This window comes from Pseudorasbora parva, chromosome 22 (assembly GCF_024679245.1).
Source record: "Pseudorasbora parva isolate DD20220531a chromosome 22, ASM2467924v1, whole genome shotgun sequence".
Lineage (NCBI taxonomy): Eukaryota > Metazoa > Chordata > Actinopteri > Cypriniformes > Gobionidae > Pseudorasbora > Pseudorasbora parva.
The window spans coordinates 1,221,211-1,243,216 of NC_090193.1; the positions used below are offsets into that span (position 1 = coordinate 1,221,211).

Sequence of the window (22,006 nt, forward strand, 5' to 3'; positions counted from 1 at the left end):
TGGTACCTAAAACCCAGGATTGGCACAAACTAATCTTAAACTTATCTGGATAGCCAGCTAAACCGGCTTCATGGTACAGGCCCCAGGATTGTGAGATATAAAGTCAGGATTGAGAGATATAAAGTCAGGATTGTGAGATATAAAGTCAGGATTGAGAGATATAAAGTCAGGATTGAGAGATTTAAAGGGTCTCCCCCGAGTTTCCTAGGTAAAAAATTGCATATGAACGTCCTCCCATTTCAAAATTTGAATGGCATAAGCTCGTAATCACGACTTCAGAAGTGGGAATTATTACATTTCTGATAGCATGTAAAGGCAGCATTAGTAAAGTGCTGCGTTCCACTCCATTATTAGACACACACTTGCGAACTTCCATTAGCACTTCCCCTCGGGGGAATCGTGAAGTGGACGAGGGAAGTTTATATGGACAGACCCTTGCTCCCCCGATTCTGACCGAGTGAGCGAGTCTACTTCATATGAACACTTCAGGCAGCTTCATATACCACAATGCAACGCGATTGTGACGTCACCACATATCGCGTTTAATTTACCCCACCACAAACAACTCTATGATATTAAGAATATTTTTAAAAGCATTTAAAACACCCCGAATACACCTATATACGTATAGAATGTTGCATTAAACAATTTCGTAAAGGAAAAAATAAAAATAATAAATAAACTCCATAATGAATTCCAAGTGATCAAGGGCTTAGGGCGTTCCAGTTCAGCTCATTGCAAAGTTTCCGCCAGTAATGCGCACTCATGCAACGTAAGCAATGACGCACATCTGAGAGAACGAGACGGAGGGAAGTTCGCGAGTGAAAGGCATAATAAAAACCAACTAGAACGCAGCAAATGATGACAACATTTATATTTTTTTGGGGTGAACTGTCCCTTTAATGAAGCTGGTTGTGCTGCACCAGACCGCACGGTGGCGCCCGCGAATTATCAACTGAACAACCGGCGTTCTCAGAGCTCGACGATGAAATAGCCATTAGCTGCAGTTTACATCTATAAATTGTTCAGTAGACAAAAAGGCGTTAGTTGTCAGTATTACTAATAATCATATTCGGTATTGGCATCATGCCTGTGAGCTGATGCGGCGACCATGACGCGTCGCTGGAGGCGTTATCGAGTTAAACACGCTGATTAAGCGCGAGTGTTGTGTTCATCCATGGCTCTTCCAGCTCTGCAGAGCAGCAGTGTTTCCTTCAGGAAGATCCTCAGCCAGTTCCCGCAGGACTTCAGCCTGGCCTTCGCCTATGGGTCTGCGGTGTTCAGACAGACCGGAAGCTCGCAAGGGCACATGAGGGTAAGATGAGCCACTGGGTCACCTTTAACCACCAGGGCTTGGATGTTACGCTGCAAATTTTTTTGTCTCGTTTCCAGTCTGAATATCTAACAATTCTTAAATCAAGAGGCATTTACTAGATCAGTAAAACGACATTTTTCTTGTTTTGTTGAAAATAAAATCAAAATGAGTTTTTGCTTAAAACAGGCAAAATGATCTGCCTTGGGGTGGGGTGAGAAAAATAATCTTATTTCTTATTGAAATCTTGTTTCTTGTTTTCGTCCCAAACTTCATTTAGATATTTTGAAAACAAGAAGAAATATCTTATGTCGTTTTACTGATCTAGTAAATGCATCTTGATTTAAGAATATTTAGATATTTGGACTGGAAACAAACAAACAAAAAATACTAAATAAGAAGAGCATTTTCTGCTGTGTAACTCTTTATTTTGTTTATTGCGAGCAGAAACTCCACCTCAAATGTTCTGGCGTTGTCCATAAACTAAGAGATTATGATTACTTTTCTCACATTATTGAGCAGTTTTCTTTTACTATGTGTGAACATGTAATTTTTGATTTTGTTATATGGTGATAACAACAAATAATAATAATAATAATTTAATACATTTGTATTTAATTCATTTTTTTCTCCAAATTCCTTTAATTTATTTATTTGTTTATCTGTTTTGCTTAGTTTATATATATATATATATATGTGTATGTTTATTTATTTATTTAGTGTGTGTGTAATGTGTTTGTGTGTGAAAATAAAGGCAAATAAAACCAATCCTGCCTACAGTCTTCAACCCACAATTTACTACTTTGTATGAGATTCACAGATGGTTCGAAGGTGGAAAATAGTGTAACAGCAGCAATGGTGACTGGACATCAACGCTACGGAATACGTATTCCAAAACAATGCTCAATTTTTTCTGCTGACGCACGTGCTTTACTTTTAGCTTTGGAACATATTGAAAATACACAACAAAAAAATTCTTATAATTATATAGAATTAGACAAGAATAATTGTATAATTTTTACAGACTCGAAATCTTGTCTTCAAGCATTGGACACTTTAAAAACTGATCATCCTTTAGTGGACTGCATCTTAACAAAAGTGGATTATCTATTAAATCAGTTCTTCAGTATCATCTTTTGCTGGGTTCCAGGACATGTGGGACTTTCAGGAAATGAACGAGCTGATGCAGCTGCTAAGGTCGCTCATAATCAAGAGGTTAATGAATGTCAAATTCCTCCTTCAGACATCAGACCGATTATTAATCGATATATTTTAAATAAGTGGCAAGAAGAGTGGAATATTTACAAGACTAATAAGTTGTATGGAATTCATCCAGAAATTACAAACAGATTTTTTCAAAATTTTAAAACTAGACTTGATCAAGTGGTTTATACCAGATGTCGAATGGGTCACACAAGTTTGACCCATGCTTTTTTGCTTAAGGGTGAAGACCCAATTTTATGCATGTTTTGTAAAATTCCTTTATCTGTTAAACATATTTTATTGGATTGTCCTGGAATTATTACAAGCAGAATGCTCTTTTATGAAGTTACTTCACTTAAGGACGTATTTAATGAGATTATGCCTGAAAAGGTTTTGGATTTTTTATCATATGATAATTTAAAACATCTTGTATAATATGACTTGCTGTTTTGTTTTTTATTGTATATGATACTTGTATTTCTGTAGTTGAATTTTTGCCATGAAAATAGCTTTGAATGCTCACATGGCATTAGATAAAATAATCTGGTGTGTGTGCGCGTGTGCGCGTGTGCGCGTGTGCGCGTGTGTGCGTGTGTGCGTGTGTGTACACACACACACACAATAAATAAATAAACTTTAAAAAATATTATTTTTATTTATATATATATATATATATATATATATATATATAATTTTTATATTAAAATAAATAAAAAGTATTATAATTTAATGTAAAATTAAAAGTTAGTATGTGTATATATATTTTTTAATTAATACAAATTTATATTTTAAAGCAATTTCCTCTTTTTCTTTACACAGTGTCACTGTCTTACACTAAAATAGTTCAGACCTCAAAATAAACTTGAAAAAAAATAAAGGTGGTCTTTTCGATTGTGTGTTAAATGCAAACATGTTAAAGCAAGAAAATGTTAGTCTTGTGTCTAAGAAACTGAGCTGTATTGTGTGTGTGAAAGGTGCTGTATCAGTGCAGTGTTGTTATGATCTGAATTATTTTATTTATAGATTAATTCCTGTCGAATGTATAGTTCAGTCGCTGGTCCACAGCGGCGTAGCGAGGCGGTTTGTTTTGATTGGTTTATTATATTATTTGTCTTTGTTTTGTGCTTCAGAGAAACATGCTGGACTTTGTGTTTGCTGTGGATGATCCGGTCACATGGCACACGATGAACCTGATGGAGAACAGGAAGCATTACTCTTTCCTCAGACTCCTGGGCCCGAAGCACATCAGCAGGATCCAGAGCGAGTACGGAGCCGGCGTTTACTTCAACACACTGATTCCTGCTGACGACCGGGTGCGAACTCACACACTCCTGCTCTAAACACTGGGGCTTTAAAGGCATTAAAGGGATAGTTCACCCTAAACTGGTGTTTATCTGCTGACCCCAGGGCATCAACATGTCGGTGTGTGTGTTTCTTCAGGAGAACACTAATGAAGATTTTAACTCAACCTTTGCTGTGTGTCGGTCATATAATGATGTGAATGGGGAACAATTCTATGAGAGCAAAAGAAACACATGCTTAGAGAATGCACACACAAACCCTGCGTCTCGTGACGACACACTGATGTCTTAAGACACGAACCGATCGGCTTCTGAGAGAAACACAACAGTGTTTATGTTATTTTTTTACCTCATAATATGATCGCGCCGGTTTGACCTCATCAGACGGCAGTAATAGCAGATGGGAACACTAGATGAGATTCGCCTGATATGAGGTAATAAAATAACACAAATGCTGTTGTGTTTCTCTCAGAAACCGATCGGTTCGTGTCTTCAGACATCAGTGTGTCGTCACGAGCAGCAGGGTGTGTGTGTGTGTTGTCTAAGCATGTGTTTGTTTTTGCTCTCATAGAATTGTTCCCCATTCACATCATTATATGACTCTCACATATGAAAATCTTCATTTGTGTTCTGAACTTTCCCTTTAATACTTTAATTCGCTGAGGACACATTAAATTGACAGTAAAGGCGTTTATAATGTATCAAAATATTTTATAATCAAACAATCCTGAGAAATACAATGTATCACAGTTTACGGCAAAGATTGTTTTCAACACTGATAATAATCATAAGTGTGTGTTGATGATCAGATCCTCATCTGAGAGTGATTAGTGAAGGATCATGAACACTGAAGACTGGAGGAATGATGATGATGATCACAGGAATAAAACACACTTTACTGTAAACCGATCAGGCATAACATTATGATATATTGTGCCGGTCGCCCTTTTGCTGACCCGTCTCTGATGGACTCCACTTGACCCCTGAAGGTGTGCTGTGGTATCTGGCGCCAAGATGTTAGCAGCAGATCCTTTAAGTCCTGTAAGTTGTGAGGTGGGGCCTCCATGGCTCGGACTTGTTTGTTCAGCTCATCCCACAGATGCTCGATTGGATTGAGATCTGGGGAATCTGGAGGCCGAGTCGACGCCTCAAACTGGTTGTTGTGCTCCTCAAACCATTCCTGAAGCATTTGTGCTTTGTGTCAGGAGCATTATCCTGCTGGAAGAGCCACAGCTACCAGAATACCGTTTCCATCAAAGGCTGATCATGGTCTTGGCCGCCAAATGATTTTTGTTTTTTGATCAAATGAGCGCAGCTTTGGTGAGCAGAGGAGTGTATAGTCTAATGAATGTCAGTGTGTTTGATGTGATCAATATGCCGTGTGTGTGTGTGTGTGTGTGTGTGTGTGTGTGTGTGCAGTTGATCAAGTATGGAGTGATCAGCACAGATGCTCTGATTGATGATTTACTCCACTGGAAGACGCTGTACATCGCCGGCCGATTGCACAAGCCTGTGAGTATTTCCTCTGGATGCAGATCAGAGAACAGGACGTTTGTTGAGCACATGCAGTTCTTCTGGGCTGTTTGTCGAATGTTTAGTATTGGCACTTATGCGTCATCAAATCTCAAGTCCACGGGCACATCTGTTCACCCATCAGGTTTACTGTGAATAAGTACATTTTTAGTTTTTTGTATTTATTTATATATTTAAGTATACTTTAAACTTTTAATAAATTGTTCAATTTAAAGAATTGAATAATGTTCTTTTTCAATAAAAAGCCATTATTTAATGTTCTCCACCGTCGTTTTGTGGCTCTTTTTTTTAAATTAAAAGTACACTGCAAAAAATGCTCTTCTTCCTCAGTATTTTTGTCTTGTTTCTAGTCCAAACATCTAAATATTCTTAAAACAAGAAGTATTTACTAGACAAGCAAAAGTAATTGTCTTGTTTTGGGGAAAAATAACTCAAAATGCTTTTCATTTTTAGTTATTTTCCCGAAATCAAGACAATTACTTTTGCTTGTCTAGTAAATACTTCTTGTAGAATTTTTGCTTAAAATAAGCTTAATAATCTGCCAATGGGGTGAGAAAAATAATCTTAATTCAAACAGAAAACAAGATTATTTTTCTCACCCCATTGGCAGATTATTTATCTTATTTTAAGCAAAAACTCTCTTCATTTTGAGTTATTTTCCCCAAAACCAGACAATAATTTGTACTAGTCTAGTAAATGCTTCTTAATGTAATAATTTTGTGATTTTGTTTTCTACTAGAAACAAGACAAAAATACTAAGAAAAGCATTTTTTGCAGTATATCGGTTTGTAAAGAAGCTTCAGACCCTGATCTCAGATCAGTGGCCATTAATGTGACCACTAGTGTTCAAGTCTAAGCTCACATTAGTCGTGTTTTTCCCCCAGGTTCAAATCCTGCTCCAGAATGAGAATGGAGCGCTGCGGGCCGCTCTTCTAAGGAACCTGAAAAGTGCCGTGCTTGCGTCTTTTCTGATGCTGCCAGAGAGTTTCTCAGAAGAAGACCTGTACCTCCAGATAGCAGGGCTGTCCTACTCCGGTGAGTCTCTCTGGCATGCATTTGACATTTTTACTCGGATCTGATCTGATCTGTGTTTGTTTTTGTGAGGCTGTGAGTCTGAAATCTCCACACACACCAAACTCGACAGGCGTATTCGAAGTACACAACTTCATAACTTGAGTAAAAATACTATTGGTCAAATATTACTCCTTTACAAGTGAAAGTTTTTTAAAAGTACAAAAGTATTAGTTTTCAAAAGTACTTAAGTATCAAAAGTAGATTTCCTTTTTTATGTCGCTGCATTATTGTATTATAGTTGTATAAATGCACATTATGCCATCATGGTTTAAGCCAGTCAGTGACGCTCCATCTGACACACTAGCAGACGACTAACTTAAACTCATTTAAATACTTCACTGCAAAAAATGCTCTTCTTACTCAGTATTTTTGTCTTGTTTCCAGTCCAAATATCTAACAAATCTTAAATCAAGATGCAGTTACTAGATCAGTAAAACGACATGAGATTTTTGCATGTTTTCTGGGATAAAATATCTAAATGAAGTGAGTTTTTGCTTAAAACTGGCAAAATGATCTGCCAATGGGGTGAGAAAATATTGAATATTGAAATCTTGTTTCTTGTTTCCGTCCCAATCAGAAATAAGATTATTTTTCTCACCCCATTGGCAGATCATTTTGCCTGTTTTAAGCAAAAACTCACTTCATTTAGATTTTATTTCAACAAAACAAGAACAAATAAGAAGAGCAGTAATACTTTTTTGCAGTGTTGTTATAAAAGTTATAAACCACATTAGGGTGAGGAGTTAATGACTTACATTGAGTGTTTTGGGTGCTTGGCGCATGTAGCACAAGTTGAAAAATGTGAACTTTTGGTGGATATTCGTTAACCAATCAGGAGCTTGCTCTAGTAGTGACAACAATGAGAAGAAAATCACATGCGGAGACTCGGAGCTGTGCGATACGTTCATACATAGGCGTAATTTACGGGTGGGACATGTCCCCACCACTTTTTTTAAAACATCTTGCTTCACGGATGAGCCTAACTAATACAAACAAAACATCTCTGGTTAACTAGAAGAGCATCATTTTGTTCGTTAGTTAAATAAGAGGCGATCTGACGCTCGTTGCCGCTGTTATCAGTGCTGCAGATTTCTCTCGCGGCTCTTCACACAGACAAGCGCTTTAATCTAACGCTTAACGCCGTTGCAGAGACTTTCTATTTGTTCCGGTCAGATCACGAAACAAAATGCACAAAAACTGTTCCTGCTCTTGATGTACTGATGATATTCGGTTTTGTTGAGAGAAAAAATAGGCTACGAGGGCAGATTAGAAACGAGAACTTCTGACACGTTTAACAGACTAGACCAGTGATTATAAGCAAAGTGTGCAAATCTATTTGCCTTTATTCACGTGAAAATTCTTGGCACAACGCTGTTGTGTTTAGATGCAATTAATAAACGAGATCTATATCAATAAATGAACTATTAAATTGATTTCCGGACATCTTAATACTAATTTTTCTGCCATTGTTATTGTACATATTTTACATCTGATATAACATTGTATCAGCAATGCTAATACGCCATATAGTGCATATCATATGCACGCGAAAAACTACCTACCATGCACGCCAAAGCTCATGTTGACGTATAAGCGCCCCTCACACGTCAAAATGAGCTTTGGCATGCATATAGTACGCAGTTTTTCGCGTGCATATGATACACAATTTATGTCCCACCCACTTTTTAAAACAAAGTTACGCCACTGCGTTCATACTTTATAGAATTGGGGATAATAAGGATCTTGCTTGGAAGAAAGTGAGTGAGGAGGTCAGACAATCTGGTAAATTATAAAAAAACAGGTGATTTCAGGGTGATTGGGACTAGGCCTGCATGATAAATCAGAATAAAACCACACAAGATTTGGCATCCGGTTGCGATAATCTCCATTTGCATGCTTGCTTGTTTTCCTCTGAGTGCGCGCGCCTCGTCCGTTTGGGCAGGTGTTTACACCTTTGGTTTATACTCGATGCGCAGACTGAAGCGTGAGGAGACTTCAAGCTAGATTCGCCTGGAACTCGAGCTTCTTCGGTCACAATTTGACGCACGCCGCCAAGCGAAATGGGTCTCGTGTCGAGTATAAACAAGGCTTACAGCTACACTGAAGTTGGCAGTTTGATAAACGCTAGTTAATTCTTCAGTTCAATCTCTGTGTGCTAAAGGCACATGAGTTCCTGTAGAGATAGCGATACACATTCTCCTTTTTTAATAAATGAAAAGCCATCGAGAGAAGACATCGATGTCTTCTCTCTCGCTGTATCAAAATTTCACCGAGCGTTCCTCAAAGATGGTCAGGTTCAGTGTCTGCATGATTACATGATATAACAATTGTTTTAATACTGTATCCTAAATTGTGGATAATTAAGGTATGTATATCATATGCTGAAGTACATTTTTGGATTCGGCCCTAAAGTGCCAGCAGCTTTGTAACTTTTATACAACACTGCAAAAAATGCTCTTCTTATTTAGTATTTTTGTCTTGTTTTCCAGTCCAAATATCTAACAATTCTTAAATCAAGATGCATTTACTAGATCAGTAAAACGACATGAGATATTTTTGCTTGTTTACTGGGGAAAAATATCAAAACTAAATGAGTTCAGAAAAATAATCTTACGGTATTTCTGTTTGGGACGGAAACAAGATTTCAATCAGAAATAAGATTATTTTTCTCACCCCATTGGCAGATCATTTTGCCTGTTTTAAGCAAAAACTCACTTCATTTAGATTTTATTTTTAAGAAAACAAGGAAAAATATATTAGTCGTTTTACTGCTCTAGTAAATGCATCTTGATTTAAGAATATTAAGATATTAAGACTGGAAACGAGACAACGCCTAAATAAGAAGGGCATTTTTTGCAGTGTGTGAGTGAGTTGTGTCTCTGTGTCTGACTCTAGGGGATTTCAGGATGGTGATCGGTGAGGATAAAGCCAAAGTCTCCAACATCGTCAAAGACAACATGCAGCATTTCCGCAAGTTATACAGCAATATCCTCCAGGAGTGCCCGCAGGTGGTGTACAAGCCCCAACAGGGCCGGCTGGAGGTGAGAGATCAGCTTCTGCTCTCTGTGGACTGACTGTGGTTTAAGCCTTAAAGCCTAGTTCAGACTCAAACTCATCGGGTCACAGATCTTTTCACACTGCATGACTATACGGGAGGAACAATCGCCGACAACTCTCTCTCACAGGAAAACTAAGTTTCCAAACCACATGTGCGATGTGACGAGTAAACAACGCGAGATCAGTGCGTCAGTTCTCGCGTGAGACTTGGAATTGTTATTAAATATTATAAACTGCACAAATAGATCTTAAAATATTGATATTCTGGACTTGGCCATTGCAGCCGGATAATCTTGTTTCATTTAGACACTCCAAGCAGGGGTTTGGATATCTTGGAGTAATTCTTACCCCCAGGACTAAGCAGTTATTTTCATCTAATTATGATAAATTGTTAAAGGAAATCAGGTCTGATTTAAACAGATGGGATGTATTACCGCTTTCTCTTTTGGGTAGAATTGAAGGTATAAGAATGAATATTCTTCCAAAATTATTATTTCTATTCCAAAACCTACCTGTTGCTATACCACAATCTATTTTTAAATCTTTAGAGAAACTATTGTCAATGGCAGAACAAAAGACCAAGAGTGCGCCTAAATTTTAATGTCATCTAAGGAAAATGGGGGCTTAAATCTGCCAAACTTCAAGTTGTATTATTGGGCTGCCCAAATAAAAGCTGTGGTGGCATGGGTCATCCGGGATCCAGAGTCACAGTGGGTATCTATGGAGGAATATTCAGTGCCCGGAATCTCTCTCTCTCAGCTCCCATTTGTCTCAAAAACAAAACAAAAAATCAAATTTATGGGTTAAACACACTTTAAAGACTGCTTTATCTCGAGCTATGACCATTGATAGAAACATTGAGTTCCTCCCATCCTTGTCAGACAGTAGTGGTTTCCGGGGATGGGCTGAGAGGTCTCCTCACGGTGAATCAGTTGTTGGATGGGAATGTATTTAAATCCTTTGCCCAACTAAGAGCGAAATTTATGTTACCCTCAAGTGATCTATAGAAATATTTTCAAATGAGGAGCTATGTCACAAAACATAATGATTGGGAACTGATAAGAATTAAGCCTACAAATCTAGAGAAACATTTTATTAATTTGATTGAAAATGGTGGTGTAATGAAAAAACAATTGTCCTTGTTGTACAAAACATTGTTGATTGACATGTCAGATAATACACAACTACAGTCCCTGACAAAAGTCTTGTCGCTTATCTATTTTCTAGAGATACCTGATATTAACCTGACTTTTAATTAATTCATTGGTGTTAGAAATAGCTCATATGAAAAGCTAAAACCCTCCAAAATGATGTTTAATGCACTGAAATAAATAATGTTCACAGAAAGAATATTTATCATTTAATCAAGACGGAAAGGTCAAATTTTGGCAAGACAAAAGTTTTGTCGCCTATACAGAAATTGAACAAATTTACTGCAAATACAAAAATATGTCAGCAAATTAAGTTGTGGTGCTGTGAGATCCAAATGTATTATCTTGTATGACTTCCATGAGCTTGAAGGACTGCATCCATGCGGTTTGGCAAGGATTCATACAATTTATTGATGAAGTCATCAGGAATAGCTAAGAAAGCAGTCTTGCATGCCTCCCAGAGTTCATCAATATTCTTTGGTTTCGTCTTCCATGCGTCCTCTTTCATCCTACCCCACATATGCTCAATGATGTTCATGTCTGGTGACTGGGCTGGCCAATCCTGGAGCATCTTGATCTTCTTCGCCTTGAGGAACTTTGATGTGGAGATGGAAGTATGCGATGGAGCACCGTCCTGCTGCAGAATTTGGCCTCTTTTATGGTTGGGAATATAAGAGGTAGCTAAGATTTCTTGGTATTTTAGACTATTGATGTTGCCTTCCACTCTGCAGATCTCTCGCACACCCCCATACTGGATGTAACCCCAGACCATGATTTTTCCGCCACCAAACTTCACTGTTTTCTGGGTGAATCTCGGATCCGTTCTGGCACCAGTAGGTCTCCTGCAATATTTGCGGCGACTGTGGTGTAATTCAACAGAAGATTCATCTGAAAATCCACCTTCTGCCACTTTTCCAGCGTCCATCCTTTTAGCAGGCTGTGGGCCTTGACAAATGCCACACGGTTTTTCAATTGTCTTTTGTTTAGTGCTGGCTTCTGGGCACTGATTCGACCATGGAGGCCATTTCGAGACAGAATCCGACAAACTGTTCTGGTTGACACAGGGACTTCAGGTGACCAGGTCTCGTGGAGCTCTGCTGCAGTGGAAAATGGGCTGGCCTTGGATTTTCGAGCCAACAAACGGTCCTCTCGAGCAGTTGTCTTGCGGGGTCTGCCTGACCTGGGCTTGTCAAAAACGTCTCCAGTCTCTTCAAATCTTTTTTTTATCCTCTGTACTTGACGCTGAGACACATTGAAGGTGTCTGCCACATCAGCAGTGGATCTGGTCTTCAGCCTCTTGATAATCAAAACTTTAGTCTCAGGATGAATCTTAGGCATGTTTGCAGAGGTCTAGTTGCAGTTGATGTGAAGGTCTAGTGTACTGGGGTTCTTTTTATACACACTTGAGACCTAATTGATCCATTATTAGTCACAGGTGAAGCTCATATGACAAGGTGACAACACTTATGTCTTTGCAAAAATTGACTCAATGGGCTTTACCAAGCTGTGAATATTAGAATACTTTTTTAAAGTTTAGTTTTTCACCGAAACATTATCACAAAAGCTGGTGGGATTAAAATGAGCCATTTCTTGTAAAAAAAATCTTGATTAGAAATATATTTCAGCAGCACTTTAGGTCAATTTGTACACAAGCGACAAGACTTTTGTCAGGGACTGTATAAAACAACAATGGGAAATGGAAATGAATGTTACCTTGGATGACGATGTTTGGGTTAATATTTGTTCTGGATGCCATAAGGGTGTGGCCAGTCAGATTTGGAGGGAATTTGAGTGGAAGATGAAAATCAGATTTTTCAGGACATAATCTGCCAATGGGGTGAGAGAAATAATCTTGTTTTCTGTTTGAATTAAGATTATTTTTCTCACCCCATTGCCAGATTATTTATCTTATTTTAAGCAAAAACTCTCTTCATTTTGAGTTATTTTTTCCCAAAACAAGACAATTACTTTTGCTTGTCTAGTAAATACTTTTTGTTTTAAGATTTTTTAGATGTTTGGACTAGAAACAAGACAAAAATACTGAGTAAAAAGAGCATTTTTTGCAGTGTGAGCTGTCAGGATCTTCATCAGTTTTCTGTTCTCCAGGTGGACAAAAGCCCCGAGGGTCAGTTCACGCAGCTCATGGCTCTTCCCCGAAGCCTTCAGCAGCAGATCACACTTCTGGTGGACCGGCCGGGAAAGAATAGGGATGTGGAGGAGATCCTGCTGCAGGTGGCCCAGGACCCCGACTGCGGAGCCATCGTACAGCAAGGTGAAGCAACCAGAGCCAAACCAGAAACAACACACTGCCATCATTTCAGACACTACCAAAAAAAAAAACACTCTTCTTACCTAGTATTTTTGTCTTGTTTCTAGTCCACACATCTAAACATTCTTACATTAAGAAACAATTACTGGACAAGCAAAAGTAATTGACTTGTTTTGGGGAAAAATAATTCAAAATTATAATTTTATAATAATAATTATTATTATTATAAAATAAATGAAGAGAGTTTTTGCTTAAAATAAACTAAATAATCTGCCAATGGGGTGAGAAAAATAATCTTAATTCAAACAGAAAACAAGATTATTTCTCTCACCCCATTGGCAGATTATTTATCTTATTTTAAGCAAAAACTCTCTTCATTTTCAGTTATTTTTCCCCAAAACAAGACAATTACTTTTGCTTGTCTAGTAAATGTTTCTTAATGTAAGAATTTAGATGTTTTGACTAGAAACAAGACAAAAATACTGAGTAAGAAGAGCATTTTTGCAGAGTTGGTGGAAACCTTTCTGAACTGCTGTTATTTCTGTGGTGTTTGTGTTATTTAGAGGAAAGCGCAGCCCATATTTCCAGATCTAACCGTCGCTTTGAGCTGTGTGTGTGTGTGTGTGAGTGTGTGTGTATGTGTGTATGTGTGTGAGAGTGATGGTTAGGTTTAGGTGCAGTGGGCATGTTTTTGTGACATATGAGGACAGAAATGTGTATAATGCCATGGGTATGACACAGGTGTTACAGGAGAGGGTGAAATATGAGGACATTACCCATGGCCCCACTTTACAAAAGGCTTATAAATCAGTTTTTATGAGAAAGTAAAAATGCAGAATGTTTCCTGTGATGGGTAGGTTTAAGGTGTGTGTGTGTGTGTGTGTGAGTGATGGGTAGGTTTAGTGGCAGTGTAAGGGGATAGAAAATATGGTTTGTACAGTTACAGTATAAAAACCATTACGACTATGGAATGTCCCCATATGTCACAAAACCGTGTGTGTGTGTGTGTGTGTGTGTGTGTGTGGCGTCAGATGTTCACTATCTGTTCACTATTGTGACGCTGTCTAATAAACACACGACACTCGAGAGCTGGATCTCATTTGACTAGCATGAAATAAAGCCTTTTGGACAGGATGAATGGAAGAGCAAATGAGCAGAGGTTTGAAAGAGACTCGCCAAACTGGCCGGCTGGGTTTAGTCGGTGTTGAGTTTCTCCAGCAGCCTCACCCTCACGTCTCATTGTCATAATAACCGTCAGCTTTTTTCACAAACACCTGTGTGTGTCCACACACACACTTCACCTGCAAATCACTGTGAGGAACCTTGATTTTAGTGACTGTCACTATCAGAATGAATGAGCTACAGCAGGGGTTTTCAAACTGGGGTCCCCAGGGGTCCTCAGAAGGCTATAAGGGGTCCCCAGAACATTTCAGAAAATGAAAAGACTAAGCAAAAATAGATAAAGTCTATCGAATATTCTATTTGTTTCATTTCTAAATGTTTCTCTCCTTTCTTGCCATGTAAGTTCTAGAATTGTATATGTTTGCTTTGTGTCTTTAATGAGTTTTTCTCCCTTTATCTTTCTCACTGGGGCTGTAAGGCAGTTTTATTAACATGTGCACTGCTTGCATACATTTATTGTGGAAGTTGTATACAAATCATTAAAAATGTTCTTCTTCAGGTTTATACATCTAACATTAATAGCTATTTTATGATGGAAAACAATATATTGTATTTATAATGTCACACCTACTATTTATCTAACCGTTTAAATGTTTTTTCATACATAATAGATGGATTTAAGGGGTCCCTCATAAAGGTTCATCATATTTAGGGGTCCTTGGCATCATAAAGTTTGAAAACCGCAGCACTACAACAACATAAAGCAAAAGTGGTTTTAGGTCACCTTACGTTAAATTTAACTTGCACACAATTAAAGGCACAATATGTAAGATTTTAGGATTTAAATATCCCAAAGCCACTAGAACAGTGTTATGTTGTGTTGACTTGTGTACATTATCCCAGATGTGAATGTTCAAATCAGTGATTTTAACCGTGTGTGTGTGTGTGTGTGTGTGTGTGTGTGCTATCAGCTGTGTTGGGAGTTACTCGTTACAAGTAACTTGTTACGTAATCAGATTACTTTTTCAAGTAACTACTAAAGTAATGCATTACTTTTAAAATGTACAACATCTGAGTTACTTTTTCCCATTTATTGACTGACGGCTCTCTTGTCCCAATATTGTAATATCCCAAAGTAGAGTCATTGTGTGTAAACGATGGTTATTGTAATTCTAGGCTAAATGTGAGTGTGCATTTACTAATTTCATTTGCACACAAAAACAAGTTCCAGTATTCCTCAAAATTCATAAAATCTGAAATGCAAACTTACAATCGTTAAATGTTAAATACATCAAGTATTTGTATGCATTCAATCTCACTTTATTGACCGATGTCGTGCTGATGACCTTTAATGATTCAGTCAATCCATATGCAAAAATTACTATAGATTTGTTTTTGTTTTTATTGGTGAAGTAAGTGTTACCCGAGGCTTATTATTTCACTTTTGGTGTGAAAGAGTCTTTACATTTGCTCAAAAATAGAACTTTTTAGAAGAAATGGAACTTTTTTGTTATATATATATAATATATATATATATATATATATATATATATATATATATATATATAGCGTTATAACATCACACACATGTGAGTGTGTTAGTGATATGATAAAACAGCGCTGCGTTACACACACACGAGTGGAAGAAGCGGAAGTGCTCGTGGCAGAATAAAACCTCCACCCACTCAAGTCAAGACACGCCTTTGTTCTGAATAACTACATACTGTGCCTTTGCCTTATTTCACTTTTCAGTTCTGCAACACTATATATGAATATACTCACTGACTAATGATGCAGTTCTGCATGCTGTTGGCAGACGACTTGCTGTAATTGCCAAATTATGATTTTCTTCTTATCAAATTATCTTCTCATGTAATTCCATTGTTTTCACAGGAATTTCATCGATAGTGAAAAGCTCCAGCCTAACACAGAGTGCCAAAGGAATCGCCACCGCCGGTGAGAGGCAGTGTTGGGTGTAGATAGTAATTAGTTACTGTAATTTAAAGGGATAGTTGACCCATAAATGAGCCTGTGATGTTTATCTGCCGGGCGTCTGAGATGTAGGTGTGTTTGTTTCTTCAGGAGAACACAAATGAAGATTTTTAACTCAACCGTTGCTCGTATAATGCGTGTCAATGGGGTGTATTTCTATGAGAGTAAAACGCACATAGACATACGAATCCATATTAAACCCTGAGGCTCGTGGAGACACACTGATGTCTTAAGACACGAAACGATCGCTTTCTGCCAGCAACACAACAGTATTTGTGTAATGTTTTACCTAAAATACAACACAAAAGCCCCGTTTCCACCAAAATTACCCGGAACAATTTGTACCAGGAACTTTTTTACAGGAACTTTCTCCCCCCAGACCTGCAGCTGTCTGCGTTTCCACCGCGATCTGAAGTTCCGAGAAGATTAGGCAAATTAGTCCGGTGATGTAGGACTGCGCGCGACTGCAACGTTATCTAAACCGATCTGGTGTTTACGTGTGATGACTTTCAATCGCAATCATTTTGTCACATGCAGTTTGTCTGCCGCATCAAAAATGTCAACGCTGTTTTCTCCAGCAGCTGGAGTGTGTTTACTGAGGCCATAGCAACTCTTAATGGCATTATATAAGCTATTTATTTGTTGTAAAGTGTAATAATCATCTCAGAAAAAAAAAAAAATCTTCTGTCAGGCGCAGTTAAAGGAAAAACTGGGGCAATATACGCGGTGTCATTACTCCAACATTATCTTCATAATTTACGAAATAAAAAGTTTACCCCTCAGAAAAATGAGCTTTCCTCTCTTGTCAACATGAGCGCGGCGCGCGCTGTCACGTCATGTAAGGACGCACACTTAAAAGTAATCGGTCAGGTCGTTTACATGGTGAAAAAAAATGAATAACGAGTATGGAAGAGATTCAAGCTGTGCTGCTTTTGCTGGTTATGTATAGGTTTACTAAAGAGGTAATTAACAACGACAGAAAAGAGCACTAATATGCAGATTCAGCAGCATATTCAGAAAGCTTGTAAAGCTCGATTTAAAATGACAATGTATATTATTATCAGCTATTACGGACATTGAACGTGAGATGGCTTAGACGAACGCGCGCCATCAGACAGAGAGAGCAAGACTGATATTTACTGAACGCAGAACGAACCTCTCAAAAGACTTTTAAAAATGCCTGTTGAAATAAAATGCTCTTATGCCCAACAGCCTTGAACGGGCATCACTTCCGGTGAGTGAGGTATAATTACACGTAGTATACACAAGCGGCGGAAGTGATCTCTCACGCATAGCTCTACACCAGATCGTGTACAGGAAGTGAACACGTGCTCGCGGCTGTTAGACATAGTGTATTTTAGGTGAAAATGATATAAATGCTTTTGGGTTTCTCACACAAACTGGGCTGCGTTTCCCAAAAGCATCATTAGCCAACTATGGTCGCACGTTCTGTCGTTATCAACATTAACGAGTTGGCGCTTCCTGAAACCATCGTTCCAACGAACAATCGCAAACAGCTTCGCAAACTTGTGTGGTCTGAATGACCGATCTCAACCTGTGGTTAGAAACAGAGTTTCTTGTTTGCATAACGTGGACTTGATAAATCCTTATCTTGAGCAACGTAAGAAAGCTGACATTCAGTACAATCTATATATTTTATTTTGAATGCATGCAAATGTAATTTATGTCTTTTAGTTTGTCAAGAGATTTAAAGCACATTTTTTTAAGAGTGCTCTTGTGCGGACGTGCTCTACAACAGAAAGAGCCTATTTTCTGTCCTTTGAATGTAAGTGCGGGAAGCGCACCTCTGGTCGGTTCGTGTCTTAAGACACCTACGTGTCGTCACGAGTCGCAGGGTTTAATATGGATTTGTATGTGCATGTTTTTTTTTTAACTCTCATACACAGCAAAAAAAAAAAAACAGTGTTAAATTAACACTCCTCAGTGTTTGACTCCACACCCGAGTGTGTTAAAAATAACTTTGAAGCAGTGTTAAAGCTAATGAGAATTAAATGATTGAGTAGCGATTGAGAAATAGTGATAAACACCTGCTGTTAACAAGTAGATTCGCTGATGGGAAAAGTCACCGTTATGGTGATTAGTGTTTGCTTTAGTTGAGCGTTTGACATTTACTTTTAAAATATATTTTTTCCTGGCTGCTTTAACTGTGTGTTTATAAAACACGTGTTGTGGCAAAGAACGCACAGAGAAAATGTCTTCAGGTGTGGTTGTATTTTGATAGGGGCATAATCATTATGCAGTTAACTGAGCTCATTCTCGGCTCAATCTCTGATTATATTTGTCACAACATAACCAACAACACCTGGTTTGGATACATTTCCTCTTGGTTTGTCTCAGACACAATCTAATATTAAAAACTAAAGCAAACACCGATTAATATAATGGTGACCTAAAAAGGTGACTCTTTCCTTCAGTGATTCTGTTTGTTAACAGCAGGTGTTCATCACTAATGGCCAATCATCACTCAATTAATCACTTAATTATCTCTAACACTGTTTCAGTGTTAATTTTACCATTCCTAAATGTGGGCTCAAATCAACTCTGAGGAGTGCTAATTATTATACGAGCAACAGTTGAAGTTAAGAAATTTAATTTGTGTTTTGCTAAAGAAAAAAACACACCTACATCTTGGATGGCCTAGGGGTAAGCAGATAAACATCACATTTTCATTTTTGGGTGAAATATCCCAACTTATTCCCTTGAAAAAGGAAAGTTACTCCTATTTTTTACTGTAATTTAATTACAGTTACTTCTGATATAATTGAACTAAATACTGTGAACAGAACAATTGTCCTTTGTAATACTTTGGTCAGTTAATGTTAATAAGAATAATTTATGTAATTTTATATTTATTTGAGAGTTATATTAAATTAACCTACCCACCACTGGTTTAGAAAATCATCTTTAATCAACGGTATGATATAATCATGTCCTCAAAGATGAATAAGGAAGAGGTTCATTTTTGCACAATAGCAGATATTTATAAATGTTTACCATTTTTCATAATCTTGAGTAAATGTCGCGGATTGCAAAGATTTGTAGGTCACCTGGCAAACAAAATTGATGTTGAATATGATTCTGTGAAGTATTATTTGTTAAATCCTCAGTGCTTTGTATTATTCTCCTCCCAGAACTTAAGTTTTCTGTGATTTGCATAATGTATTTTTCAGTTAATTGATGTTGAAACTTGTTTCACAGGTCTCTTCAAAACAGTGTCGTACAGCGCAAGAAAGCTGCAGAAAATGTGGAGAGGCTGGCGAAGAAAACCAATCATTTCACAATAACTCAACTCTGTAATATTATATTTCAACCTTGCTTTCCATAGTTGATATTTATTTACAGTCCAAGCATGAGACTAAAGACTGAAGCAGTGCGCTGGATCCATTAATTCTCTTTTAAAAAATGTCAATAAACCTTTCTAAATAAGTTTGTGAAGTGTGTGTGTGTGTTTATGTGCGCACTTCCCCTTTACACTGTACCTGTCGCAAGGCTGCGGTGACGTCACTCCCTCATTAGCATAATGTATGCTGATGTCATCCCCCTGAGCCCGGCCAATGAGAATCCTCCACTCTCATCACCTGCTAGGAAGAGAATTCCATCATTCCAAGCATTCTTCCCCGCAGCGCGCGCGCACGGCCGCTCTCACGCGCACTCCGGGATTACCACATCACACTCTGGAGCTTTCCCACTGGATTTATCGCTGTATTTTGGGCTTTTTGTTTTGTTTTGTTGTTGTTGTTCATCGGGATCTTTCATCGACTTTCGGACTGGGGAGATTTCAAAGTGGCGCTTCAAAGTGGTATGTAGTTTACACGACTTTACACACGCATGTGTCGGGAAGAGTGGAGTTTATGATCGTAGCGAACGCGTTAGGGTGTTAAACTGACCCGCGGATGTTTCGCGCGATCACATTAGTAATCAGCCTGCGCACATATAACTCAAACGCATGCATCGCGAGCATTATTAAGGAGACGCGCAGTAACAGCGGCGCGTTGTCGTTCTGCCGCGTCGTCGGTTTGCTCCACAAAGCGCATTCCAGAAGTTTGGGTTCCCCTTCTGAAGTTGTGTGAAGGCTCAGCTGAGGAATGTGAGTTGTGGGAGAGCGAGGCGCGCTTCAGAGCTCCACATGTTTGCTCTGTTTATTCCGGGAACGCATGAGGAAACGCGTGGATTGTGGAAGAGAGGTTCCCAATGCTTACGCGACGGCATGAAGATCATCTTACATTCACGTGTTGTTGGCTTTAAAGTGTTAGTTCACCCCACAATTAACCTTTTATCTAATGATTTACTCCCTCAAGCCACTCTAGGTGTACTATATGCCATTATATTAATGTCATGTGGGTTATATTAAAAAAACTGGGCCACTTTAAATTGTGGCCTTAACTACTTACTACTTACAGAAGAAATAAGGACAATGTACTTACTGTGTTCAAATTGTACTGTCAAACACTTTTGCTGATATTGAGGTGGGATACGGGTAGAGTTAGGGTCAGGTGTGGTGTGTGTGGGTCAGTTTAAGGGTAAAGGTAGGTTTAAGGGAAGTGCCACCTGTGGTATTACAAATGTAACTACAGCAATTAATTACAGATGTTATTACACTCAGGTATTTTTTTTAAATGTAAGTACAATGTAAAAACATGTAAGTACACAATAAGTGCATTGTAGCAAACGATTAATTACAATGTTAGTACATACTAGTTAAGGCCGCCTAATATAAAGTAGGTCAAAAAACTGACCTCTGACCCGACGCATGAGAAACCTGACCCATGAGTGACCTCTGACCTGACGCATGATGTAGGAGTAGCGTAATCTTAGATTACAGTAGACGACCTCTGACCTGACGTTTGACCTCTGACCAACACATGATGAATGACCTCTGACCTGAAGCATGACGAGTGACCTCTAACCCGACAGATGATGTAGGAGTTGCATAAGCTCAGGGGAAAGTTGACGGCCTCTGACCCGAAAGCATGGCGAGTGACCTCTGACCCAACGCTTGACCTAGGATGTAGGAGTAGCGTAAGCTTAGATGAGTGACAAGCGTGATGAGTGATCTTTGACCCGAAGCGTGAGTGACCTCTGACCCGGCGTTTGACTTAGGATGTAGGAGTAGCGTAAGCTTAGATGAGTGACGAGCGTGATGAGTGATCTTTGACCCGAAGCGTGAGTGACCTCTGACCCGACGCTTGACTTAGGATGTAGGAGTAGCGTAAGCTTAGATGAGTGACGAGCGTGTTGAGTGATCTTTGACCCGAAGCGTGAGTGACCTCTGACCCGACGCTTGACTTAGGATGTAGGAGTAGCGTAAGCTTAGATGAGTGACGAACGTGATGAGTGATCTTTGACCCGAAGCGTGAGTGACCTCTGACCCGACGCTTGACTTAGGATGTAGGAGTAGCGTAAGCTTAGATGAGTGACGAGCGTGATGAGTGATCTTTGACCCGAAGCGTGAGTGACCTCTGACCCGACGCTTGACTTAGGATGTAGGAGTAGCGTAAGCTTAGATGAGTGACAAGCGTGATGAGTGATCTTTGACCCGAAGCGTGAGTGACCTCTGACCCGGCGTTTGACTTAGGATGTAGGAGTAGCGTAAGCTTAGATGAGTGACGAGCGTGATGAGTGATATTTGACCCGAAGCGTGAGTGACCTCTGACCCGACGCTTGACCTAGGATGTAGGAGTAGCGTAAGCTTAGATGAGTGACGAACGTGATGAGTGATCTTTGACCCGAAGCGTGAGTGACCTCTGACCCGGCGTTTGACTTAGGAAGTAGGAGTAGCGTAAGCTTAGATGAGTGACGAGCGTGATGAGTGATATTTGACCCGAAGCGTGAGTGACCTCTGACCCGACGCTTGACTTAGGATGTAGGAGTAGCGTAAGCTTAGATGAGTGACGAGCGTGTTGAGTGATCTTTGACCCGAAGCGTGAGTGACCTCTGACCCGGCGTTTGACCTAGGATGTAGGAGTAGCGT

At 38.9% G+C, this 22,006-nt stretch overlaps 2 protein-coding genes across 2 annotated transcripts in view; both read left to right on the top strand.

The window, feature by feature from the left end:
* Positions 1 to 959: 959 nt before the first annotated feature.
* Positions 960 to 19,461, top strand: tamm41 (TAM41 mitochondrial translocator assembly and maintenance homolog). The gene is made up of 8 exons (XM_067432015.1): positions 960 to 1,315; positions 3,646 to 3,828; positions 5,236 to 5,328; positions 6,234 to 6,384; positions 9,319 to 9,464; positions 12,738 to 12,903; positions 15,916 to 15,978; positions 19,234 to 19,461. Exons 1-8 carry the CDS (start codon positions 1,178 to 1,180, stop codon positions 19,317 to 19,319), a joined length of 1,026 nt encoding a protein of 341 aa, XP_067288116.1. The 5' UTR covers positions 960 to 1,177; the 3' UTR covers positions 19,320 to 19,461.
* Positions 19,462 to 19,645: 184 nt separating this feature from the next.
* Positions 19,646 to 22,006, top strand: part of vgll4b (vestigial-like family member 4b) — an 81,407-nt gene continuing 79,046 nt past the window's right edge. Inside the window, exon 1 of the mRNA XM_067432017.1 lies at positions 19,646 to 19,834. The gene's annotated coding sequence lies outside the window, so the exon portion shown is untranslated. The remainder of the gene's footprint in view (positions 19,835 to 22,006) is intronic.

Excerpts from the sequence above, each read along its gene's own strand:
- tamm41 (XM_067432015.1), top strand. The coding sequence starts at position 1,178 with ATGGCTCTTCCAGCTCTGCAGAGCAGCAGTGTTTCCTTCAGGAAGATC. Across the intron at positions 3,829-5,235 it reads TGATTCCTGCTGACGACCGG|TTGATCAAGTATGGAGTGAT; the intron begins GTGCGAACTCAC and ends GTGTGTGTGCAG. Across the intron at positions 15,979-19,233 it reads CAAAGGAATCGCCACCGCCG|GTCTCTTCAAAACAGTGTCG; the intron begins GTGAGAGGCAGT and ends CTTGTTTCACAG.